Source organism: Xenia sp. Carnegie-2017, unplaced genomic scaffold (genome assembly GCF_021976095.1).
Source record: "Xenia sp. Carnegie-2017 unplaced genomic scaffold, XeniaSp_v1 HiC_scaffold_14, whole genome shotgun sequence".
In the NCBI taxonomy this organism is placed as follows: domain Eukaryota; kingdom Metazoa; phylum Cnidaria; class Anthozoa; order Malacalcyonacea; family Xeniidae; genus Xenia; species Xenia sp. Carnegie-2017.
The window spans coordinates 10154172-10181698 of NW_025813447.1; the positions used below are offsets into that span (position 1 = coordinate 10154172).

A 27527-nucleotide genomic window follows, 5' to 3' on the forward strand; every position below is an offset into this window, starting at 1 on the left:
AGCAGGCATACCGAAAATCGAAAACAATTCGCAGAGACAATTTATAATTGACTCCGCGCTAACGTCTTACAAGCGAAAGCAAAAGGAAATCTTGAATATTCATCTATTATAGTAAGAAGAAACTTATTATGATTAGTCGTCGGCAATGGTCCTTTGAAGTCCAAACTAAGTCTCTCGAAGGGTTGAGTCGCTTTTACTAAATGGAAATTTTCTGTTTTGTAATATTGAGGCTTACTTTCCTGCATATCTTGCAGGACTGTGTCATGAGCTTAATTTCATCCATAGAGAAAGGGAGATTACGGTTTTTTACAAAATGTGCCATCCGCGTTATTCCTGGGTGACACAAGGATTCATGAAGCTCTATCAGCTTATCGGAGGTCATGCTCATTGCTCTTATCCTAGAAAATGTATCCGCTGGTACATTCTCTTCTCCTGCTCTGTAGATTATATCAAAATCATAAGTGGATAGTTCCATCCTCCATCTCATTATCTTATCGTTCTTAATTTTGCTCTTTTGCTTGGTATCAAACATGTAAGCTACTGACTTCTGATCAGTAATTAACATAAAATGCTTACCCGTAAGGTAGTGTCTCCACTTCCTCACGGCTTCTACGATAGCCGCTGCTTCTTTCTCCACTGAAGCGTGCTTAAGTTCTGATCCGCTTAACGTCCTCGAAAAGAACGCAACTGGGCGACCGTTTTGGTTGAGAGTGGCTGAAAGAGCAAACTCGGAAGCGTCTGTTTCCACCTGAAAGGGCTGTGCTTCGTCAACAGCTTGGACCACAGATTTTTCGACATCGGACTTAAGTAGATTAAACGAAGTAAGAGCATCGCCGACCATCGGAAATACAGTGTTCTGTGTCAGTGGTCTTACTTTTGCTGCAAAGTCTTTGATCCATTGAGAATAGTAGGAAAAGAGACCCACAATCCGTTTCTGTTCTTTTAAATCACTGGGGACAGGTAACTCTCGCAGAGGTCGCAATCGTGCCGGGTCCGGCTTTATTTCTCCATTAGCGATTATACTACCGAGGATACAAATACTGGTTGTTGAGAAGGAGCATTTGTCTTGATTAAACGTCAAATTTCGCTTTCTAGCTGCTTGAAGGAACTTTTCGAGATTTATGTCATGCTGGGCTTGGTCCCGGCCACAAATCGTGATGTTGTCAAGATACACAAACGTGTCTTCTAGACATTCTTTAGCGATAAAGTTGTCCATCATTCTTTGGAAAGCTGCTGCTCCATTTGTTACTCCAAATGGTACTCGACGGAATTGGTACAAACGCTGGTTAGCTTCGAAAGCAGTATATTTCTTTTCTTCTTTTTGAATTGGGACTTGATGATACGCACTTTTCAAATCAACGGTGCTGAAAACTTTGTACTGAGCGATTTTAGAGACGATATCATCTATTCTAGGCAAAGGATAAGCATTCAGGTGTGTGAATCTATTTATAGTTTGCGAGTAGTCAATCACTAATCTTTTTTTTTTTGTCGATCGTTTCTAGTTACGACCACTTGTGCTCTCCACGGTGATTCACTCGGTTCAATAATACCTTCATCTAGAAGCCTTTGTACTTCAGTTGTAATGAATTCTTTGTCTTCTCGGCTATATTTCCTTGATTTAATAGCTATCGGTTTACAACCCTCTGTTAAATGTTGGAACAAAAGTGGGGGGTCTAGGTTCAAAGCTGTTAAACTGCAAAGTTTCAAAGGAGGGGCAGAACCACCGTACTGAATAGTGACACTTTCGTGCAGGGCTTGCCAAGTTAGAATAACATGAGTACACAGATTGGGCAGAATATATAGCTTAACCTGAGAATACAACCGGCCTTTAAACGTTATATCACTAAGACAATATCCTTGCATTTTAGTGGAATAATTACATGTAGCCATCGTAACTTTTTCTTTGGTCTGATGAACTGTCAATGAGAGTTGCTCAACCAAATCAGGATGTATGAAGCAATGAGTACTTCCTGAATCTACCAGAGCTGTAACAGTTCTTTCTTTTAAACGAATGTCAATACATGAACTTAGCAATGACTCCCCCATTGCAGCTAGAGTTATGTAAGCTGATTGCGTTACATTAGAGACTACTGCTGACGAACGGCAAACTCTTTGGTAGTGCCCTCTTTTTTTACATTTATTACAAATAGCTTCTTTCGCAGGGCATAATGACCGGGGATGTTGCTTACTACCACAAAAGAAGCATTTAGCGGAACGTGAAGTGGAGGAAAAATACCTCTCGCTTAGTCCTTCTTCATTATTTTCGTCATGTCCGTTAGATGCCGTAACAGCAGCGCTTGTGAAGGGATTCGAATTGTATGTCTCCGATGATTTTTGTGCCAAATCCCAAGCTCGAGCTTGATCGAATGCCGTTTGTAAATCCAACTGTTTATTCTCCAGTAAACGTTGTCGAATACTTCCCGACAATAGACCACTAATGAAAGCATCCCGAATTGCTTCATCCCGATATTGAGCAGCAGAGACTTGACGAAAATTGCAGTCTTTACTTAGGTGTTTCAGTTCTTGTAGGTATTCGTCAAGGGTTTCGCCCGCTTGTTGTTTACGTGTTGCTAATTTATGCCGAGCAAAAATCTCGTTCGGAGGCTTGACATATAAGGTTTTCAGCGTGGTGATGGCTTCATCGTAGGTTTCAGTATCACAGAACAGTTGATAAACATCAGAGGTGACATAATTCACCAGAATGTGTAGTTTATTTATTCGTGTATCAGGAATGGACGGTATTGCATCGATGAAGTTCTCAAATGTCGCGAGCCAGTGCGTCCAACGTTTTGCAGCGCCTTGCGAGTTCGGAATAACATCAAACCGTTCAGGTCTCAAAACTTTATCCATAGGTATAAGGAGGTAGTGTTGAGTAAATTGTGGTAAAAGTTTGAATTCAAGCAAACACCAAAGAACAACCTTTCGAAATAAGGCTTTACTCAACACTAAATTAATATCTACAAAATGTCTCTTTATAAGTAGTTATCTTAAACTAGGCCATTGAGTTCTATAATAACTGGAGCGGCTATCTTTACTGGGGCGAGGTCGCCAAAAAAATGGCGGCCAACGGACGTATTTCCGCTGAAATGATCGCTTTGCAGAAAAATAATATTCTTGACCTCCCCCTGGTGTCTATAGTAAATTATAAAGAATTTTTCAAAAACAAACACGATATCACAGAATATGGATATCGTTTGTTCCATATTCTGTGACGATATATTTTTTGGCATTTCTTTTATAATGCCAACACTTCAATCATTCAATTGTTGGATGTCGTAGTTTCCACAAAACGAACATATCGCTTCTTACAGGTGAGATAGTTGCTTGTTTTGTTAGTCCGTCAACGATTGAAAAGCAATTATACATGTACTTGAAAAGCCATAAAATATGTATTAAAGATCGTATTTTTTAAGATTGACTTGAACGCCAAAGATACTGATGTTTCCCTGTTTTTGTCTATAAAATTCTGCATACTTTTCTGTCATTTGTTAATGCATGAAATCGTAAATTTACCCATCTATTTGCAAAATAGTTTCCCTAAAGCAAAAGACCCTGCACACAATTTGCTCTGTGAGTAAGTATCAAAAAGAAATGATCAGCCCCAACAGTACCCATGATTTGGAGCAGAGCTTGTTATGTTCTATTTGCTGACAACATCCAGGGAAGATCAAGGAGTAAAGATGAGTAGAAGATGTTATTGACCAGGCAGAGTCTTAAAAAAATGATAATGCTGTAAAGATAATTGATTTATTGTCTGCCCAATCCAGAGTTATTTAATTTGATCATGGTCAAATTCTATGGATGGAGACAATGGATTCACTAAGGATGCCTTATGCTTTGAAGTTAAAGTTTATGATCAAAGAAAGATGGAAAGAAGGTTGTGTGTGTTTTAATGCTTAATGAAATGTCAATTCACAAACATGTAAAATGGAAGGCCATAAAGTTTGTGTCTATGTAAACATTTGTACTGAGATTGATGATGAATGGATGCAGATGTGAAGCATCAAACTGTATAAGCCATTGGGTTTTATGTAACTTAATGTTTAAATCATGTCATATCTTTATCAAAATATTTTAGTTGAGTGTTGTTTCAATGTTACTAATATCTAATGCACTATACTGAAGCATTAAAGATTCAGTGATGAAACCTTTAAAGTTACTGTACTGTATTTCTTCATTATCACAGTTTTGCTTTTAGAAACAGTTTGAGCTTATTTACCTATTAGAGTACAGAATGGAAATTTATCATATGCATTATTGCTGCTTTTTTAAAGAAAAGTTTAACACTTTTCAAAGCTTTCCTACAAATTTTTTCCTTCTTATTTCTTTTCATGAGATTGATGATATATGGTTAATATAATCCAATAACTTTATAATTTCTAAAAAGCTTTTAAGCTTCTAGCATAAAAGTACACTATAGGTATTTGATTGATTTGGTTATATTGCCTTGCTATGACATATCTACTTGCACTTCATCATTCTTCTATGAACAAAACACCAGATGTGGATACTCAGAGAACAAAATGCACCACCAACTGCTTATGAAATTTATTATTGAGGTGAAAATTGTGTTAATCATTCAAATTGTGTACTTATTTGCAAATATAGGAAAAACAAAACAAAGTGAAAAAGAAGGGTAGAAGTATTAAAACTACAAATGAATTATAAACACCATTGGAAGCATAAGTGTTTTGATGATTATTTGCATTTTGCCCAATTCATATATCAATACAACAAAATCAAAATGTGCTACAACTTTACAAGTATTTGATGCAGTTGCACTTCAGAACATCACAAAAAGGTTACTTAAAGTAATTTCTATACAATATTGTTTGTTTTCATTTACCAAACCTATGCAGACTTGAGTCTTTTTGAAATTCAATATGAAACTCAATTACAGAAAATCCGTAAATATCCAGAGATTTAATATTTACTTTTTAAAGAAACAAGTAAAAATCAACAATTGTGAAAAGTCATTGCCCATTGCATCATGAAAAGAAGCAAAATAGCAATGATAACAAATAAGCTAACTTCTCTCGTGAACCGTGGAGATGAACTGTGATATACTTTTTGTATAGACTAAAGAGTTTAATCGATCAAACAAGTTTGACGCTAGTAAAAACGACGCACATCTGCATTCATACATGTAGCCGACATATAGCTCTTTCGTCGATAGTTATAAATGCATCCTCGTAGGAGCACATAACTGACCACCACAGTTGACTCGCTGTTATGAATTTAAGGTTTTTACCTTGATTTTCATCAAAAAATTGCTTGCTGAATCCCAAATACACACATACATTTTCCTCAATCTTTCCTCAGGAGGGAGTGGGAAATTGTAAAATTTTCGGAAAAGCGATCAATTTCGGTAAATCTCAGCGGCAACGGACGAAATCCGCCATTTTTTTGGCGTCATCAGATATCTAAGGCCGCGCTTGAGATAGCCGCTCCAGTTATTATAGAACTCAATGAACTAGGCGCGGCTACTAAGGTGGAAGTACTTCATGTAATAATCACTACAATCACTAAAAGAAAATTTAATGTAATTAAAAATATCTAGTATAAATGTTGACTTGGCAGAAATTAGTGCAAATGTTATACAGCATTTAGAATATTATCCAATTATTAGAATATTACGCTCACAGTTTCTGCTGAAAACAATTCATACACTTTAATAGCGTTGCGTGGAGTGTCATGATTTGTTCGTCATTCATCTTGTCGCACAACACAATGTTCAGCCATTTCTTGTTTTAACCGCCGTCGGAAGCTCTATGTAAGAATGGGGTAGGGGGTCTGAAAATTCAAACATCTTAGAGTCTCGAAATATCCTTCCAATGAAAGTAACCGCATCATTAAATTAGCCACCATTTTAAAATTAAAAGAGCCCGGGCAGCTTATTATTTCGAGACTCTACGGTATTTGACTTTCTCCTAGAAGATTCGGGGAAAAGCTGGGCTTGTTAAATTTTGACAACAATTTTGGAAATTACTGAAAGGGGGTTGCAGCCTGCCCAAACAACACAGCTTCCGATGGGTCTGGTTTCAGATGCTTTATTCATTCATGTCTTCCTTTTTAGCAGAAATGTGACACAAAAACTACTGATACTTAAACCATTTCTATCATAGTTTGCTGTCTTCTTACGCAGTCTTCACACTCTTCATTCTTTCCACAACTCTTTATAGAATACATTATTCCTTTCTTACGATGACACAGATTACAGTCCAGAATGAGTGTTGAGATGAGGACAGCCAATAGAATGAAGATAACTAGCATCATTTTAGGTGATTTGATGTAAACAAATGAACCTTTTTTTAGCACGAGGGGTGGACTATCTGTAGAGAAATTTTATGGAAATAAGATCATGAAGCAAATCGTAAAACATGATTATTTTGCAATTTTTCTCAAAAGTTGTGCACATCTAATTACACACACATAACGCTTTTTAGTTAAATTTTTCAATCATAATTGAAAATTTTTTACCTGTATCACTGCGTCTGTTATTGGAAAGTGGACTTTTATGGACTTTTGTATCCCAAAAATTGCACGATGAGTGATTCCTGACAAGTTCATATAGGGTTGAACCATCTAGGGTTTGTGTTTTGATGTTCTTTGTGTTTTTTGTTGCTTTGCAACCAGGCAAGCATTGAGTGAATGGGATAAAGAGATAATCTAAAGCAACCTTTGTATATTCACTGTGCAGATGAAAACGAGGTTGTAGATGCTTGCAATAGTCATTACATGTTCTCACGTTTGGTGGATTGTATTTTACTTTTGTTGTAAATTCTGTTTCGTTAACTGTAAACACAAAAGGAAAAGCGTTTCAAATTTAGATCTCAGTTTAAATTTTAATTAAATAAGAAGTCCTTACTTTCGTTTGAAGGTAGATTCTTGTGTAGATTAAAGTTCAAGGCTGTCAAGTTCTTTTCCAGGTAACAAGAAGTGTGATTATATACAATATATTTATAAAACTTTGTGTCGTTTTTTAAATCAGGAACGACAATCTCGACTTCTGTCAATGTCATAGGTTGGGGCCAACATAATGAACATATAGGAATTTTATCTTTATCGATGATACATCGTTGAACTTTAATATAATATGGCTCTCTGTCCTTGGGAATGTCAGTGAAGTTTTCATTATAAATTGAGACAACTTCTTCCTTGAGGACTGAAACTATAGAAAATGAATATTAACGTTAACTTCTTTCATCGTGATTCAAATCATTATTTGTTTTTGTACCTGGTTTATTGTTAGTAGTCTTGTTCTCTGTTTCACTATGCACATTCTTGCTCATGAACACCACACATATTATACATGTATATTTGAAATTGTTAAAGATACCTAAAGAAGACAAAGATTGTTTTTCAGAAAATTCATCGTTGAATGCTCATTATTGCACACCTCAACTGCTCATTTTATGAAGCATTTATTTTATCGTAAAAAAAAATACAAGGGATGTTGGGTTATGGTGTATTGTGTTTCAGTAAATCACTCAATTATATTATTAACAAAATGAATTCATTAATCGTGGAATTATGTCATCAAACAAATTTGTCAACACAAATGAAAGTATCTTTAACTGTCATATTTATAAGAAATTCATTAAATAAGTTTTTGAAGACTAAATTGATGCATTTTCTCCATCATTAACAAACATGCATTGCTCACCCATTTCTTCTGTTTTTACAAGCTGATTTCTCAAGGATATCTTGTACAATGTCTCTATTATAATTCACAATTTAGCTTCGCTTTTATAAATAATGAGTTCAAAAAAGTCTTTTTATGCTCTCTAATTTCAATAGCATGGTTTTATAAACCTCAAAAATTTAAGATTTTTAACCACAATTGAGATGGAAAATAGTCTTCAAAGACATCCTATATTTTGATAAGTACTATGAATATATTTGAACGGAATGTCATTCATATGTAATCATTATGTAGGTACTCTCATTTAATTGTTTATTTACTATACAATTAATGTTTATTCATCCCTGAACCATTGAAGATGGCTCATCAAAACTCTGTAATCAACCAGTTTTATATTGAAGTATTTTATGTCACTATTAAATTATAAACTGGCACTTAAAATTTCTTACTCTTTAACCATTTTTTGCTTCACTTAATTAAGTTACTGTAAAATTCAAATCATAAAGAAGAATCTGAAAGCGTGGGCCCATAGCATAATTATTCTCTCATTATTCTCTCATATCCTGCACTATGGTCAGGCTGGCCTATCCTTCTCTCAACTTGCTTAAAAAGTAAATATTTACACTGTTAATCATATCTCTCAATTAAACGATCCTACGTCAACACATTATTTTTTGACGTAAACATTACTGAATTATTAATTTATCATGTTTTGTGAGTAATACGAAATGGGAAGAATTTACAGGTAGAATGAATTGTCGAAATGCCAAGTTACATAGCTATTTAATTGAGATGTAATTGTTGGTTTGCTTCTGGCAAATTCCGCGGTAAATTTTTCTTTTCGATTGTTTTTATATAGCTGGGCAACAAAGATGTGTCAAATTGTTTACGTGGCTATATTTTTGAAATAGGAAGAGCAAACACGCATTGTAGCGCTTGTTGTAGATTTTGATAATTATTGTTTGTCATGGGTTATGGTGTGCTACGGTGGCTATATATCCATTTAACTATTTGCGTGTTACAAAATTTTAAAGGTACATTTATATCATTGTCGTCATTTTTACAGCTAAAAACGATTGGGTATGTATTATTTTTTTGACAATTTTGCATTCCTTATTCAAAAAATGAACTCCATGACTTGTTCGAGAACATAAAATTATTTGATAGCTATATAGAATTGCAAATTAGTTAGTTACTATAATAAAAAACAACTCGTCTGTTTTTGGAAATAAGTAATAAGTAATTCAGGCAGCACATGGCTCTCAAAATATTGCAAAGTCAGCTTTGAACGCAATTCAATTCCGATGATGCTGTAGGGAAATCACATTTCAGAAATCTATTACTGTCTATATAGCCTGTATGGAAAGAGTTTAAAGTGACTGCACAATATTGCAAAGTCAGATTTGAATTGAGGCAATTGCATGAGTTCCAATGACGTTTTAGGGAAATTACATTTTTTTTATAAAACAAAGACTTTATTGTGGTCACGAACTTTAATATTGCTCTTATTAACGTATTTGTCTTGGTGAACGACAATTTGTGCATACGGCCTGGTTTTCATGTCTGTTCATAAGCATTTGATATTCATTTTGTCGTTTGCCGAATAATAGACGGAGTAGTCTCCTTTTGACCGCTTGCTGTCAGAAGAAGTTTTGTATTTTACTAAAGTAAAGTTTTCCATGTAACTAATCAGATCTACACAGAAATACTCGATGGGTTTTCCTTTTAATGTTTCGATATCATTGCTTATTTTAGTTATTTATTGCAGTATGTCTTTGATATGCATTGACCTGTACATTACAGACAATGAAAATAATATATTCGCCCACGACTGCTGTCATGCTGGGTTATTATAAGGACACATACGAGCAAATATTTTTTGCTTTGTGTTTCGTGAGCGTCTATGGTATTCTCGTTCAGTAATTCAAACCATATTAGAAGATAAATTTGTCTCTGGCATTATAGAAATGCTTTGAAAAGATAGTTTAGCTTTACTCGTAAAATATTTTAAATTTTGAATATTTTCGTCCAAGATTTCGTGTGAACGATCGGAATGCTACTGTAACAGTCTCAGACATTCCACACTGCATTCGATACATAAGAACTTGAAAATAGAAATCTAGTTATGTTATCGTAGATATTAATTCAAGCTTGACTTATACAAAGATACTCTTAACACATGTATAGAATTAAACAATTATCTCTTGAGCTGCTAAAAGAATAAAAATTTGTGAACTTTCTTAATAGATAGTGTGATAAAGAGTGCATGATGTAAAAGAAACAGCAGGAAAACGTTTTTCGTCTGTCAGCACCAACTTTACCATAAAGCCTAGTTCATATATAGTTGTAATTATTGTAATTCGATCGGTGATGAACGTTTGCAGCAATTACAACTATAAGTAAACGCGCGTTGTAATTGTTGTAATTTAATCGCAGACAAATCGGCAGCTGTTGTAAAAGTTGAACTTGTCTAACTTTTACAACATTTACAACATAAGAAATTTACACGTGAACGATTATCGGTGATGGCAATTTATCTTTACTTTCGAATTCTTGTACGATAAATGATCAAATTTGATACTAGTTAGTATCACCTGAATTACAACAACTACAACTATATATGAATAGGTAGTGTTGTAAATCATTTGTAATGTATAAAATCAGTTGGAATCCGAATGTATGAAATCAGTTGTAATGTATAAAATCAGTTGGAATCCGAATGTATGAAATCAGTTGTAATGTATAAAATCAGTTGGAATCGAATGTATGAAATCAGTTGTAATGTATAAAATCAGTTGGAATCCGAATGTATGAAATCAGTTGTAATGTATAAAATCAGTTGGAATCCGAATGTATGAAATCAGTTGTAATGTATAAAATCAGTTGGAATCCGATTGTATGAAATCAGTTGTAATGTATGAAATCAGTTGTAATGTATGAAATCAGTTGAAATCCGAATGTATGTAATCAGTTGAAATGTATGAAATCAGTTGAAATCCGAATGTATGAAATCAGTTGAAATGTGTCAAATCAGTTGGAATGTATCGCTGATGAAATTACAGCAATTACAATTGTATGCGTAGTACGCTTAAACAGGCGATGACGAAATTGTCTGTACTGACTCATGCTCTAACTACACCTATGCGCGTTAAATGTCATATGCTATATCTTGCCAAACGTTTTTTGCTCGACTTTGTACTCACAAAGGCAAGCGAGCTAAACAGACAAATATTTTAGTAGAGTCGTCAAATTTTACTCTAAACCAAGATGAATTTGTCGTTATATCTTCCGAGATAATCTTTTGCTGTAGATGCAAATTTTGTATAGTTATGTGTATGTATACTTTCGTATTTACTTATCTGATGACATAATGTGTAAATGTATACGTAATATTAATAATTGAAAATGAAGAAGACTATTTATCCATCCCCTATTAGTCTGATGATGTCTTTGGAATAAAGACAAAATATTACACAATCTGTTGTCTAAAACTCTTGTATCATCTTGAATATCAAGAAAACGAGATGTCTGTTTTCAGAATTCGTTTGATTTTGTTTTACTTTAAAATGTCTGCTTGTCCTGGTTATTAATCCCTTATTTATTTTACCAAAACATTGATTAAACAAAAAGAAACCGTTGACTAACATAGGTGGGGATTCCTTTTGAAATACACACAAATCACTACAACATCACAGAAACGAACTGTTGAAATTCTTAACATATTAATGCTCAATAAAATACTCTATTATAGACAACCCTATTAAAGTCAGCCACCGAAAACTTTATACTTATTAAAAGATATGTTATTAAATCTTACAATGCTTTCCTTATGGTGTGTAGAGTTATGGTTATTTGTAGACTTCTAATTAACCACGAGAGAACTAGACGAAATATTTTAAGATTATATAATGACTAACTTTTGTTTTTTCTTCAGTCCGTTCACTTTACACTCATAAGCAAATTTAACTATAGACACTTTGTAAAATAGGTACTTTTATACAGTACGTACATTGTCAGTCACGCACGTCTTGCTGCAAATGACTTTTTTTTGCGTCATTGTTTTCAATATCTCTTTGTATATAGAGTTTTCGTAATAAGGTCATCCTTGTCTGCACGGCGGACAACGTATATGTATGTTGAATTCCCAAATATTTTGCGGACAAAATTTGTTTTTTAATCATTAGCGGATTCAGCGTTCGGCAAAATAAAGTTATATAGCTCGATTCAATTTTATATTCGAAAAATACCTTCAAAAGTACTATTGGTTTGGAATTTCTAATGAATATAATTTTACCAATGTAATTGCATCTAATATGTTTGGAAACTTGTAAATATATAGTAAAAGGACTAATTTCTCTATCCTTAAGCTAATACTTGTATCCACAGCATCTTCGTGTCACGATGGAAAATGTGCGAGAATGCAGAAGTTTCCATTTACCAAAAATATGTACTCAACATTTACTCAACATTAAGACTCCAGGCATTAGTCTCCACGAAAGGTGTTTAGTTTATTTTCTTTCAAAGCCCATTCATCCAGGTGTACACAAGCTATATTGCTCTGAATCTTCATATTCATAATTTGTCTTTTATATCACTGTAACAGAAATTTAAAGTACACTTATTCGATTAATATCGTAATTGACAAGATATTCGTGCGAACGTAGCATAAACTCTAAAAGTTTTTTTCTTTATACAAGTTTTCTAATAATCGTTTCATTCTGCTTCATTTGTTCATGTCTTATTCCAAGCAGAAGTGTGACACAAAACTACTGATACTTAAACCATTTCTATCATAGTTTGCTGTCTTCTTACGCAGTCTTCACACTCTTCATTCTTTCCACAACTTTTATAGAATACATCATTCCTTTCTTGCAATGACACAGATTACAGTCCAGAATGAGTATTGAGATGAGGACAGTCGAGAGAATGAAGGCAACTAACATCATTCTGGGTGATGTGATGTAGACAAATAATCCGTTATTTAGCACGAGGGTCGACTTTCTGTAGAGAAATTTTATGGAAATAAGATCATGAAGCAAATCGTAAAATATGATTATTTTGCAATTGTTCTCAAAAGTTGTACTCGTCTAATTACACACATTACGCTTTTTGGCTAATTCTTTCCATCATAATTGAAAATTTTTTACCTGGATCTCTGCATCTGCTACTAGAAGGTGGACTTTTATGCACTATCTTGTTCCAGAGATTGCAAGATTTATGTTCTTCAATGGCTTCAAACTGGGTTGAACCATATAGGGTTCGTCTTTTGATTTTCTTTGTGTTTTTTTCGCTTTGCAACCAGGCAAGCATTGAGTGAATAGGATAAAGAGATAATATAAAACAACCTTTGTATATTCACTGTGTAGATGAAAACGAGGTTGTGGATGCTTGCAATAGTCATTACATGTTGTCACGTTTGGTGGATTGTATTTTACTTTTGTTGTAAATTCTGTCTCGTTAACTGAAGAAAACAAAAGGAAAAGCGTTTCAAGTTTAGATTTAAGTTTAGATTTTAATCAAATTCAGAAGTCCTTACTTTCGTTTGAAGATAGATTCTTGTGTTGATGAAAGTTCAAGGCTGTTAAGTTTGTACTCATGTAACAAGAAGTGTGATTATATACAATATATTTGTAAAATTTTCTGTCGTTTTTTAAATCAAGAACGACAATCTCGACTTCTATCGTCGTATTTGGCTGGGGCCAACAATATGCACATTTAGGAATTTTATCTTTTTCGATGACACATCGTTGAACTTTAACATAATATGGCTCCCTGTCCTTGGGAATGTCAGTGAAGTTTTCATTATAAATTGAGACAACTTCTTCTTTGAGGACTGGAACTATAACGGGGACGTATAGAATACGTTGACTATATCATTTCATATGTCACTTTATATTTTATTATGGTTAAAGCCTTCGTTTGTTGTCTTACCTAACTCATTGTTTCCCCCATTCACGTTTTCGCTCATTTCAAAAACGAACAGCATCCATAATACCCATGTATGTTTGAAGTTCTCAAAGATACCTAAGGATGACAAATATTCTTTGCATAAATATCTACCGAAACACCATCATCTATGCGCATAATGTATACTACCATGCCATGCGCATAATGTATACTACCCACGTATATTTGATGTTTTCAAGAACATCTAAGAAAGACAAAAGTCTTGCATTAAAGAAATATATACTACCCACGTATATTTGATGTTTTCAAGGACATCTAAATAAGACAAAAAGTCTTGCATTGAAGAAATATATATCCATCAAAACACAAGAATTAAAATTGATGTCATTTGACAAAGTCGTCGCTATCAACGAAATTAGTTGATGCTGTAATATTTATTTAAGTAGTACATGAAACGAGTTTTTGGAGAGTGCGTACACGTAAATATTTACATTGTTAATAATATCGCTCAATTAAACGATCCTACGTCGGCACATTATATTTTGACGTAAACATTACTGAATTATCAATTTATCATGTTTTGTGAATTAAAGACTTTATTGTGGTCACGAGCTTTAATATTGCTCTCATTAACGTATTTGTCACGGTGAACGACAATTTAAGTAATTGCAAATTAGTTAGTTACTATATAAAAAACAACTCGTCTGTTTTTGGAAATAAGTAATAAGTAATTCAGGCAGCTCATTGCTCTCAAAATATTGCAAAGTCAGCTTTGAACGCAATTCAATTCCAATGATGTTGTAGGGAAATCACATTTCAGAAATCTATTACTGTGTATATAGCCTGTATGGGAAGAGTTTAAAGTGACTGCACAATATTGCAAAGTCAGATTTGAATTGAGGCAATTGCATGAGTTCCAATGACGTTTTAGGGAAATTACATTTTTTTATAAAACAAAGACTTTATTGTGAACACGAACTTTAATATTGCTCCCATTAACGTATTTGTCTTGGCGAACGACAATTTAAGTAGTTCTTAAGAACTGTAGAAAACTGAAATGAAGATAGTTATAAAATTATGCTGCAGTTTGCCGAAATGCATCGTGTCATTTTAATTTTATGTAATATCCTCATTTTGGTGTTCAACTGTTCTTTGAAGAACTACTCAATTGTCAATCACCACGACAAATACGCTAATCAATGCAAGAATTAAAATATTTTCTTAAATTGAAAACAAAAGACAGCAAAGCAAAGCATTTGAGCTTTTGCAAACGACAAAGTGACAATCTATTAACTGTTAAGCGGTAGCCTAGCCATCTCAAGAGTTGCATGGTCATGCTCTGTAAGTTTTTAACACGATATCATTGTTGGTTTCCTGATAGATATTGTTTTTGCAGTGAACAAACACCAAAATACGTACATAGCTGTGAAGGACTTGCTGCGGTTAACCGTTATAAACGCGACCCAAAAGTTAACGTCAATGTCGTTAATTCTTTCATGCTATCTTTTGGCTCTTGCTCTGTCAGTTGTTCGGTGTTGATTTATTTACAACTTATTCAATATATACAACGTATTAAATATACAACGTACAAATAATGCCTTGAAAACGTGCTATATGAAGTCATCTTCAGAGTCAAAATGAATGTATAATCGCTTTCATAAATATATATTTCCTAGGTGAAAGTGTGTCAAAAAGCGCTCAAATACTGGCAAATCGCATCGACAAAATATCTATAACAAATTCAACTAAAACATACAAATGAATGTAGTATGAAAGTAAAATACCTTTTCAGCATTTAAATCCATCAAATGGTTGCCCCAAAGTCCACACAAATACAAGGAAAAATAAACGCAAATATCAATGTATTGAAGAAATTGTGTTGTTTCTCATTTGTTGACCAGAAAGTAGTCGTATGTCACTCGTACGTACTCGTATGTTAGTCGTATGTACTTGTATGTACTCGTATGTCACTCGTATGTACTCGTATGTACTCGTATGTACTCGTGTGGTGTTTTAGTCACGATCAAGTTTCAACTGGTTCTTTTGACTTTACTAAATTTACTTTTCTAATTTAATTGGACGTTCTTTGTTATAATAGTCAGCCTAATCCATAAACTTATCACTGAAAAGGAAAGCTCTTGAAATGATGATCTGCCAACTGACTTGATCATTCCTTTGGTCTTAATATTCTGGTTTACGAGGAAAAAAGACTTTAAAAAACCTTCTTCAGTGGATGCCCACAAGATGATCAAGATGAGCAAAACGTTGCTAGAATATGCAACAACAAAACTTGTCCATTTTACTGCTCTCAGAACACGTCAACTTTCATCACATTCAATAATAATCATGAATTCCAGTTTAATATCAATAAAGAAAATTTAATTTAATTAAAAATATCTAGTATAAATGTTGATTTGGCAGAAATAGTGCAAATGTTATACAGCTTTTAGAATATTATCCAATTATTAGAATATTACGATCACAGTTTCTGCTGAAAACAATTCATAAACCTTAATAGCGTTGCGTGGAGTGTCATGAGTTGTACGTCATTCATCTTGTCGCACAACACAATGTTCAGCCATTTCTTGTTTTCACCGACGTCGGAAGCTCTAAGTAAGAATGGGGGTCTGAAAATTCAAATATCTTAGAGTCTCGAAATATCCTTCCACTAAAAGTAACCGCACCATTAAATTAGCCACCTTTTTAAAATTGAAATAGCCCGGGCAGCTTATTATTTCGAGACTCTACGGTATGTGACTTTCACCTAGAAGATTTGGGGAAAAGCTGGGGCCTGTTAAATTTTCACAACAATTTTGAAAATTACTGAAAGGGGTTGCAGCCTGCCCAAACCCCACAGCTTCCGATGGGTCTGGTTTCAGATGCTTTATTCATTCATGTCTTCCTTTTTAGCAGAAATGTGACACAAAAACTACTGATACTTAAACCATTTCTATCATAGACTGCTGTCTTCTTACGCAGTCTTTACACTCTTCAATCTTTCCACAACTCTTTATCGAATACATTATTCCTTTCTTACGATGACACAGATTACAGTCCAGAATGAGTATTGAGATGAGGACAGTCGAGAGAATGAAGGCAACTAACATCAATTTAGGTGATGTGATGTAAACAAATAATCCTTTATTTAGCACCGGGTCGACTTTCTGTAGAAATTTTATGGAAATAAGATCATGAAGGAAATCGTAAAGCATGATTATTTTGCAATTTTTCTCAAAAGTTGTGCACATCTAATTAGACACAGCACGCTTTTTGGTTAAATTTTTCAATCATAATTGAAAATTTTTTACCTGTATCACTGGGTCTGCTACGATAAGATGTACTCTTCTGGACTTCTTTGTTCCAGAGATTGCAAGATTTATGTTCTTTAATGACTTCAATCGGCTTTGAACCATCTAAGAGTTCTGTTGTGACAATCTTCGGTTTCTCTGTTGCTTTGCAACCAGGCAAGCATAGAGTGAATGGGATAAAGAGATAATTTAAATCAACATTTTTATATTCACATTTCTTTGTATATTCACTGTGCAGATGAAAACGAGGTTGTGGATGCTTGCAATAGTCATTACATGTTCTCACGTTTGGTGGATTGTAGTTTACTTTAGTTGTAAATTCTGTTTCGTTAACTGTAAACACAAAAGGAAAAGCGTTTCAAATTTAGATCTCAGTTTAAATTTTAATTAAATACAGAAGTCCTTACTTTCGTTTGAAGATAGAGTCTTGTGTAGATTAAAGTTCAAACCTGTTAAGGTGTCATTCCAGTAACAAGAAGTGTGATTATATACAATATATTTATAAAATTTTGTGTAGTATTTTAAATCAGGAACGACAATCTCGACTTCTGTCAATGTCATAGGTTGGGGCCAACATAATCGACATGTAGGAACATTATCTTTATCGATGACACATCGTTGAACTTTAACATAATATGGCTCCCTGTCCTTCGGAATGTCAGTGAAGTTTTCATCATAAATTGAGACAACTTCTTGCTTGAGGACTATGAATATAGAAAATGAATATTAATGTTAACTCATTTTCAGCATGATTCAAATCATTATTTGTTTTTGTACCTGGTTTATTGTTAGTAGTCTTGTTATCTGTTTCACTATGCACATTCTTGCTCATGAACACCACACATATTATGCATGTATATATAAAGTTGTTAAAGATACCTAAAAAAGACAAAGATTGTTTTTCAGAAAATTCATTATTTAATGCTCATTATTACACACGTGAACTGCTCATTTTACGAAGCATTTATTTTATCGTAAAAAATTACAAGGGGTGTTGGGTTATGGTGTATTGTTTCAGTAAATCACTCAATTATATTATTAACAAAATAAATTCATTAATCGTAGAATTATGTCATCAAACAAATTTGTCAACACTAATGAAAGTATCTTTAACTGTCTTATTTATAAGAAATTCATTAAATAATTTTCTTGAAGACTAAATTTATGCATTTACTCCATCATTAATAAACATGCATTGCTCACCCATTTCTTCTGTTTTTACAAGCTGATTTCTCAAAGATATCTTGTACAATGTCAGGTGTATTGTCTCTCTTATAATTCACAACTTAGCTTCGCTTTTTTAAATGATGAGTTCTGAAAAGTCTTTTTATACTCTCTAATTTCAATAGCATGGTTTTATAAACCTCAAAAATTTAAGATTTTAACCACAATTAAGATGGAAATTAGTCTTCAAAGACATCCTATATTTTGATAAGTACTATGAATATATTTGAACGGAATGTCATTTATATGTAATCATTATGTAGGTACTCTCATTTAATTGTTTATTTACTATACAATCAATGTTTATTCGTCCCTGAACCATTGAAGATGACTCATCAAATCTCTGTGATCAACCAGTTTTTCAACCAGTTTTATATTGAAGTATTTTAGGTCGTTATTAATTTATAAACTGGCACTTGAAATGTTAAGATTTCTTACTCTTAAACCATTGTTTGCTTCACTTAATTAAGTTACTGTAAAATTCAAATCATAAAGAAGAATCTGAAAGCGTGGGCCCATAGCATAATTTTTCTCTCATTATTCTCTCATATTCTGCACTATGGTCAGGCTGGCCTACCTCTCAACTTGCTTAAAAATTAATTTTTACACTGTTAATCAAATCTCTCAATTAAACGATCCTACGTCGGCACATTATATTTTGACGTAAACATTACTGAATTATCAATTTATCATGTTTTGTGAGTAATATGTAATGGGAAGAATTTACAGATATAATGAATTGTCGAAATGCCAAGTTACATAGCTATTTAATTGAGATGTAATTGTTGATTTGCTGCTGGCAAATTCCGGGGTAAATTTTTCTTTTTAATTGTTTTTATATAGCCGGGCAACAAAGATGTGTCAAATTGTTTACGTGGCTATATTTTTAAAATAGGAAGAGCAAACACGCATTCTAGCGCTTCTTGTAGATTTTGATAATTTTTGTTTGTCTTGGATTATGGTGTGCTACGGTGGCTATATATCCAGTTAACTATTTGCGTGTTACAAAATTTTAAAGCTACATTTATATCATTGTTGTCATTACTACAGCTAAAAACGATTGGATATGTATTATTTTTTTGACAATATTGCCTTCTTTATTCAAAAAATGAACTCCATGACTTGTCCGAGAACATAAAATTATTTGATAGCTATATAGAATTGCAAATTAGTTAGTTACTATAAAAAAACAACTCGTCTGTTTTTGGAAATAAGTAATAAGTAATTCAGGCAGCTCATTGCTCTCAAAATATTGCAAAGTCAGCTTTGACGCAATTCAATTCCAATGATGTTGTAGGGAAATCACATTTCAGAAATCTATTACTGTCTATATAGCCTGTATGGGAAAAGTTTTAAGTGACTGCACAATATTGCAAAGTCAGATTTGAATTGAGGCAATTGCATGAGTTCCAATGACGTTTTAGGGAAATTACATTTTTTGTACAAAACAAAGACTTTATTGTGGTCACGAACTTTAATTTTGCTGTGATTAACATATTTGTCATGGTGAACGACAATTTAAGTAGTTCTTAAGAACTGTAGAAAACTGAAATGAAGATAGTTATAAAATTATGCTGCAGTTTGCCGAAATGCATCGTGTCATTTTAATTTTATGTAATATCCTCATTTTGGTGTTCAACTGTTCTTTGAAGAACTACTCAATTGTCAATCACCACGACAAATACGCTAATCACAGCAATAAGGTAGATGGAAGAGGCATCGCTACGTCACAGTAGATTTGCGATGCATCGGTCGATGCATCGGTCCCGAGTCCTTTTCCGCGTGAAATCTACTGTGACATCAGCAAAACCATTGTTTTAGGGCCTCACGTCACGGTAGATTTTGCCGCTGAGCGATGCATTTTCCATAATTTTGTGATTGTGGGCACATGGCACCGATGCATTCAACTTTGAACTTCAAAGTTGAATGCATTATTGATCACTTGATATAACTCGCAATCATCGATCGAAGTCATGGCTGTCGAGAATATCAAACACGATCTGTGTACTCTGCTTCGAGAGAGAAGTCATTTGATATTAATGGAGTGCGTCGAACCTATGAAACGAGCTGCTACTTTTATTTCAAAATCCTCTCCTTGGAATCCCTTTTCAAAGGGTAAAATGGGAGAGATATGTCAAGTGAAATGTTAATACCTAAGCACTTGACAGTTCATTGGCAAAGTGGAGAACTAAGAGCTTTAAAGTAAGTAAATTTACCTTTATGCTTGCATGTTTTAAATGTAAATAGTGTGCTCATTTCAGACTCAGAGTGTAGTCGTGTAGATAACGACGAACAATCATCATAAAATATACACGATGTCATATTACTTATGCAGCACTTATACTTGTATTCATATGTAATATAATACAAACTGTAATATGCAGGGGTAGGTGCGATTTTAGTTGCATTTTAGTTTATGTATTGTATGGATTACATTAAAAATGTAATGACTGTATTCCTTCTTCCAATATACTTATGACTTCAGTAGAAGCTAACATTTTCTTTTCCAAATAACCCTGTCAGACGTTTTGAATTCTTCTGACTTCTAATTTTTAGCCACACAATGAGAATTTTCTTAACTCTGCTATATTTAGAACTAGAGGTGATGGTAATTGTCTGTACAGAGCCTGCTCAAAATTACTTTGTGGCAAGGAAGACCTATGTCATTTGCTGAGAGACTTGACAAGCATTGAGCTATTCAATCACCAGGAGTATTATGCTAACCACCCTTACTTAAAAGATAAGTTGCATTTTTTTAAGTCAGAAAATACTGCTTTTTCTGCATCAGTATCAGATGTGGCTTTAGGCAATGGCTATGATAGGAAAAATCCAAGCACAAAAAGTAATAGTAGTTAAAGGTAATAGTAGTTAAAGAGGAAGCCCTAAATAATGCATGCAATGGTACTTATTCTTCACTTATGTGTATATTTGGTTTGTCTTCTGTCACTGGAATGACTGTAATTTCAGTTTATCCCGAAAAGTTGGACCAGGAGACCAAATATTCACAATTTCTAAATGGTAAAATTCTTCCACGGCAAGCACACCAACATATTTCAAGTCAACTTGTTCAGCCTGCTAAGTTAATTTTAATGTGGACAACTACTGGTGCTTATTCTCTTCCAGAATTAGATATAGAATTTCAACCCAATCATTTTGTACCACTAATTGAATTGAATCAAACTAATAACTCAAGAGTTAATAATAAAAAAAATTACTGACCACTTTAAAGTTGATGTCTTACAGAAAAATAAAAGTGGACTTGAGCAACAAATAGACACAACTTTGGTAGCACCTGCAAGATCCTCACCAAGGGAAGACTTAGATGGCAGCAGCTTTGATTGCTTGAAGACTTCCTTAAAACGTGGGTTAAATTAGTGATTGTTCATGTGCAAATATATTTTAATTATAGGTAAGCATGCTTTTCTAAGAACATAAGTAAAGCATACCATGCAATATAAAGTATTTGTTGTGGGATGGAGGATATTTTTTGTACATGTGAATAAATCCTTCCTTCTAAACATGAGATCGTCAAATTGGCAACAAGCTTTCACTCAAATGCACCAAAAACAATGACCTATGATATATGACCTTGCATGTTAGCATTCAGGCTTTATTATTTTGAATGTAGTCGTATACCTACATCTTAGTAATGTTTTATTTAGGACCTCTTTCATGCGACTTTGAAGATGGAAAAGTATCAAATGCTTCTTGTCCTTGTCAAAATCTGTAAAAACTGATATGACAGATGTTGATCCCTTGGATATTGGACATTTTGTATCTGTGGCGGCCCTAGATGACGACACAAAGCTAAGACTTATAACAAATCACTGGAAGCCTCCCCCTTCTTTCTTGATCACTTGATTGAACAGATGGAATTTCGGTTTTCTTCAGAGGTGTGCGATATTTATCGTGGATTCTATATTATACCTAGTATTTTTCTCAATTGCAAGGACGTTAATTGGAAGGAAGAGTTTATGAAGCTTGCTGTTGCATATAAAGAGGATATGCCACACTTTCGGAAAATACATGCTGAATTAGGATTGTGGGAAACAAATTGGAAAGGGGGCTTTGAGAAAGTTAAGTACGATTCAATTGCCGACACGCTTCGAACTTGTAACAAACTTGCGTTTCCAAATATATTTACAGCACTTAAGATACTCGCTGTTGTGCCAGTCACTACATGTGAGTGTGAAAGATCCGTTTCTGCCCTTCGTCGAATGAAAACTTGGTTACGTAGCACAATGATCAACGAAAGTTTAAATGGATTAGCCCAAATGCATATTAATGATGATATTAAGTGTGATGTCGAAGAAGTGATTAATACCTTTGCTAGACAAAACCCAACGAGGATGCAATTTCTTGATATCCTGGAGGATAAAGAAACAGATGCTTGACGATGAGCTCCATGAGAAATTCTTAATGCTGATAAACAACCTACATTTTCTTTGAGAGCTATCTTGTTTTCAGCCGTTATTGAGAGGACGAAGACCACGTTTAAACATTGATTTTCTTAAACATTTCATCTTTGCTGTGGTTGGAAGAAGACGATCTTTCAACATTGCTTTTATAATTGTTGTCATCTTTGCTGCCGTTAGAAGAAGACCATCTTTGAACATTGCTTTTATTAAACTTTTCATCTTTTTTACCGTTGGAAGAAGACCACCTTTGAACATTGCTTTTATCAATGCTGTTATCTTACAAAAGACGGCTCATGTTATTTTTTCGATAAAATTTACGCTTAAGATTTTTCCCAAATCGCTGGAAAATGCTTCTCGGATAGTGAAAATTCAAAAATTTTCTGGGGGAGCATGCCCCCAGACCCCCCTAGCGGTGGCTCGCGCCTTCGGCGCTCGCAATGCATCGGTCAGCTAAGGAGCTGGATCCGCGCCTGCCAAAATACGTACATAGCTGTGAAGGACTTGTTGCGGTTAACCTGTTATAAACGAGACCCAAAAGTTAACGTCAATGTCGTTGATTCTTTCATGCTATCTTTTGGGTCTTGCTCTGTCAGTTGTTCAGTGTTGATTTATTTACAACTTATTCAATATATACAATCAAATACTACATATTAGCATCGTTTTGTAATATGATAATTAGTTATTATAACATCGATGTACGCCGGTGTATTATTACACAAATAATATTCCGGTTATACATCTTCATATTTTTCCATTGTTAAAGCGATTGTTTCTGTTTGTGTGCAGCGGTTAAAAATATTAACTTCTTGCACAACTCTCTTTCGTAGTTTAAGGGATTTTTTTGAGACCGAAAGCAAACTGAGACTGCAGGATATTTTTACTCATATATAAATCGTGTATAATATTAAATAATCACTGTCGGGCACCGTAAGATATTATTTACCACTATGTAGTTAAGCTTGTGCATACGGCCTGGTTTTCATGTCTGTTCATAAGCATTTGATATTCATTTTGTCGTTTGCCGAAGAATAGACTGAGTAGTCTCCTTTTAACCGCTTGCTGTCAAAAGTCTCCTTTTGACCGCTTGCTGTCAAAAGAAGTTTTGTATTTTACTAAAATAAAAATTTCTATGTAACTAATCAGATCTACACATAAATACTCGATGGGTTTTCCCTTTTTAATGTTTCGATATCATTGCTTATTTTAGTTATTTATTGCAGTATGTCTTTCATATGCATTGACTTGTATATTACAGACAATGAAAATAATATATTCGCCCACGACTGCTGTCATGCTGGGTTATTATAAGGACACATACGTGCAAATATTGGTTGCTTTGTTTTTGTGTGCGTCTATGGTATTCTCATTCAGTAATTCAAACTATATTAGAGCTAAATTTGTCTCTGGCATTATAGAAATGCTTTGAAAAGATAGTTTAACTTTACTCGTAAAATATTTTAAATTTTGAATGTTTTCGTCCAAGATTTCGTGTGAACGATCGGAATGCTACTGTAACAGTCTCAGACATTCCACACTACATTCGATACATAAGAACTTGAAAATAGAAATCTAGCTATGTTATCGTAGATATTAATTCAAGCTTGACTTATACAAAGATACTCTTAACACATGTATACAATTAAACAATTATCTCTTAAGCTGCTAAAAGAATAAAAAATTTGCGAACTTCCTTAATACATAATGTCATAAAGAGTGCATGATTTAAAAGAAACTGCAGGAAAACGTTTTTCGTTTTTCGTCTGTCAGCACCAACTTTACCATAAAGCCTAGTTCACATAAACTTGTAATTGTTGTAATTCGATCGGTGATGAATGTTTGCAGCAATTACAACTATAAGTAAACGCGCGTTGTCATTGTTGTAATTGTTGTAATTGTTGTAATTGTTGTAATTTAATCGCAGACAAATCGAGAGCTGTTCAAGAAGTTGAACTTGTCTAACTTTTACAACATTTACAACATAAGAAATTTACACGTGAACGATTATCGGCGATGGCAGTTCATCTTTACTTTCGAATTCTTGTACGATAAATGATCAAATTTGATACTAGTAAGTATCACCTGAATTACAACAACTACAACTATATATGAATAGGTAGTGTTGTAAATCATTTGTATTGTATAAAATCAGTTGGAATCCGAATGTATGAAATCAGTTGAAATGTAAGAAATCAACTGGAATGTACAAATCAGTTGGAATGTATCGAATCAGTTGGAATGTATCAAATCAGTTGGAAGGTATCGCTGATGAAATTACATCAATTACAATTGTATGCGAAGTACGTTTAAACAGGCGATGACGAAATTGTCTGTACTGACTCATGCTCTAACTACACCTATGCGCGTTAAATGTCATATGCTATATCTTGCCAAAAGTTTTTTTTGCTCGAATTTGTACTCACAAAGGCAAGCGGGCTAAACAGACAAGTATTTTAGTAGAGTCGTTAAATTTTACCCTAAACCAAGACAAATTTGTCGTTATATCTTCCCGAGATAATCTTTTGCTGTAGATGCAAATTTTGTATTGTTATGTGTATGTATACTTTCGTATTTACTTATCTGATGAGATATTGTGTAAATGTAGTAATATTAATCATTGAAAATAAAGACTTTTATCAATCCCTATTAGTCTGATGATGTCTTTGGAATAAAGACAAAATATTACACAATCTGTTGTCTATAACTCTTGTATCATTTTGATTATTAAGAAAACGAGATGTCTGTTTTCGGAATTTGTTTTATTTTATTTTACTTAAAATTGTCTGCTTGTCCTGGTTATTAATCCCCTATTTATCTTACCAAAACATTGATTAAACAAAAAGAAACCTTTAACTAACATAGGTGGGGTTTCCTTTGAAATACGCATAAATCACTACAATATCACAGAAACGAACTGTTGAAAATCTTAACATATTAATGTTCAATAAAATACTTTATTATAGACAACCCTATTAAAGTCTGCCATCGAAAACTTTATACTTATTTAAAAATGTTTTATTAAATCTTACAATGCTTTCCTTATGGTGTGTAGAGTTATGGTTATTTAGAGACACAAATAACTTCTAAATAACCACGAGAGAACTAGATGAAATATTTAAGACTAAATAATGATTACCTTTTGTTTTTTCTTCAGTCCGTTCACTTTACACTCGCAAATTTAACTATAACACTTTGTAAAATAGGTATTTTTATACAATACGTACATTGTTAGTCACGCACTGATTACTGCAAATGACGTTTTTTGCCTCATTGTTTCAATATCTCTTTGTATAGAGAGTTTTTGTAATAACGTCATCCTTGTTTGCACGGCGGAAAACGTCTATGTATGTTGAAGTTCCAAATACTTTTGCCGACAAAATTTGTTTTAAATCATAAGCGGACTCAGCGTTCGGCAAAATAAAGTTATATAGCTCAATTCGATTTTATATTCGAAAATACGTTCAAAAACACTATTGGTTCGGAATTTCTAATGAATATAAGTTTACCAATGCACTTGCATCTAAAATGTTTGTAAACTTGTAAATATATTGTAAAGGAGCTGCAGTAATTTATTTTTGACGTACCCCGGTCCGGCACTGTTTTTATTAATAGCAAGCTAACTTGATTAGATCTTATGACGTATATTGGCTTATGTTAGAGTTACTGCAAATTAATTATCATTTAGTATTGCATGAGATCAGAGCTCCGCCCTACTGTGAGATAATTTTGTCAGTTTTTTGTAAGATTTTAAATTCATGTGCTCCATTTTTATTGTTTTAAAAGTATTCGCTGAAGAAATCATTACATTTACCAATATATAAACTGCCGATAATTTTACAACAACTGTAGTTTTGACTCACCCATTGCTTTTCTTTTTCCAATATGAGCGAGCGAACGATTTCTCACAATAATTTCGATTTTCTTTGGTTTGCTATTTTTTGACAGTCTTCAGCTGTTCTTGTATGTACAGCCGAGTACAAAGTATGAATGAATCTCCAAGCGTCGGTTCTATTTATTTGCTCTACTTTTTGCTACCTAGAATCTTCCAGTTTGTTCGAAAGGAGTGAAAGTTCTTCCTTGCCTCCGAAATGCGCTGTCAGATTAAGGATTATGTGTTTTTATGTGCTAACCGCAAGTCAGTTTCGACGGAAATTTTCATAATGTTTTTGAAAGCATTCAGTCCAAAACATAAAATCTTTTCGTAAAACATGTGTGGCTACCTGATTTTTTTCATTACAGAAATATATTATTCACTCAAGCTTCATTCACAGTATGTTCATGTAATTTGTTACATTTTTGTTTTTTAAATAGAGTTTGGTGGTTAGTGGTGTATAGTAACTGGTGTTATTATTATGGTGAAAGGCATTGTGTCTATATAAAGAAATCTGTCTGTGCAAATATCTTTATTTTATTTCAAAACCCTTTCATTCTTAACTTGTAATCATGTGAAAATGCCGTGGCAAGTCAAGTAAAATTGACCATTAGCTCTAAATAGTTTTTTAAAAGACGGTTCGTTTTGTTTTAATCATACATTATTTTATGATGTAGCTACTAATCTGTTTTTCAGTGGATTCGATAATTATGTTAAAATCTTGGAGTACATATGTTTGGTGTACAACATTATATCATACATTATCATACATGATATGCGCTAGGCAAGTTAATTGAGGTTATCTTTAGTCACGTTTTAGTTAGTATTGTGACGTTAACTAAACAATGAAAATGGTTGCTTATGTGCATGTAATTATTTATCATAACATTTCGGTTTCGCATTGTGGTTTTACTATTGTGGTCAGTTTCGAATTATTTTTTGCTTAGTAACGTGACTGTGAACTAAAAACTAGAATTTTTCATCCATAATATCGAAAATGTGATTGTTAAATGAAATCGATTTAGCTTGATGTTTTGCCAATAAGTTTGAAGAATTCTCCATGCAAACAATCGAGGTTCAAAACATTTTACTTAAATCTTTAACTAACTTTGGAGTAATTCCTCAGTTAATGATACCTGAAACTAAATTAATTTTTA

General features: G+C 33.5%; 2 protein-coding genes and 1 long non-coding RNA gene across 7 annotated transcripts; 1 reads left to right on the forward strand and 2 right to left on the reverse strand.

The window, feature by feature from the left end:
* Nucleotides 1–1470: 1470 nt before the first annotated feature.
* Nucleotides 1471–2850, reverse strand: LOC124435239. The gene has a single exon (XM_046985180.1). The coding sequence runs from the start codon at nt 2848–2850 to the stop codon at nt 1471–1473; it is 1380 nt and encodes a 459-aa protein (XP_046841136.1).
* A 3184-nt stretch (nt 2851–6034) lies between these two features.
* Nucleotides 6035–26461, reverse strand: LOC124435557. Of its 4 annotated transcripts, none has more exons than XM_046985552.1 (5): nt 26360–26461; nt 7238–7339; nt 6869–7165; nt 6481–6795; nt 6035–6332 (listed from the first exon to the last, which is right to left on the reverse strand). In XM_046985552.1, exons 1-5 carry the CDS (start codon nt 26361–26363, stop codon nt 6106–6108), a joined length of 945 nt encoding a protein of 314 aa, XP_046841508.1. In that variant the 5' UTR covers nt 26364–26461; the 3' UTR covers nt 6035–6105. The 4 variants fall into 4 exon arrangements, with proteins under 4 accessions (XP_046841508.1, XP_046841507.1, XP_046841509.1 ...); XM_046985551.1 differs by having other exon boundaries at nt 6869–7171; XM_046985553.1 differs by lacking the exons at nt 6869–7165; nt 7238–7339; nt 26360–26461 and adding exons at nt 13182–13478; nt 17638–17739; nt 25636–25671.
* Nucleotides 20202–21799, forward strand: LOC124435599. Of its 2 annotated transcripts, none has more exons than XR_006945073.1 (3): nt 20202–20286; nt 20679–21445; nt 21747–21799. It is a non-coding gene; the product is annotated as an uncharacterized LOC124435599 (long non-coding RNA). The 2 variants fall into 2 exon arrangements; XR_006945074.1 differs by having other exon boundaries at nt 20679–21493; nt 21747–21798.
* Nucleotides 26462–27527: the final 1066 nt, after the last annotated feature.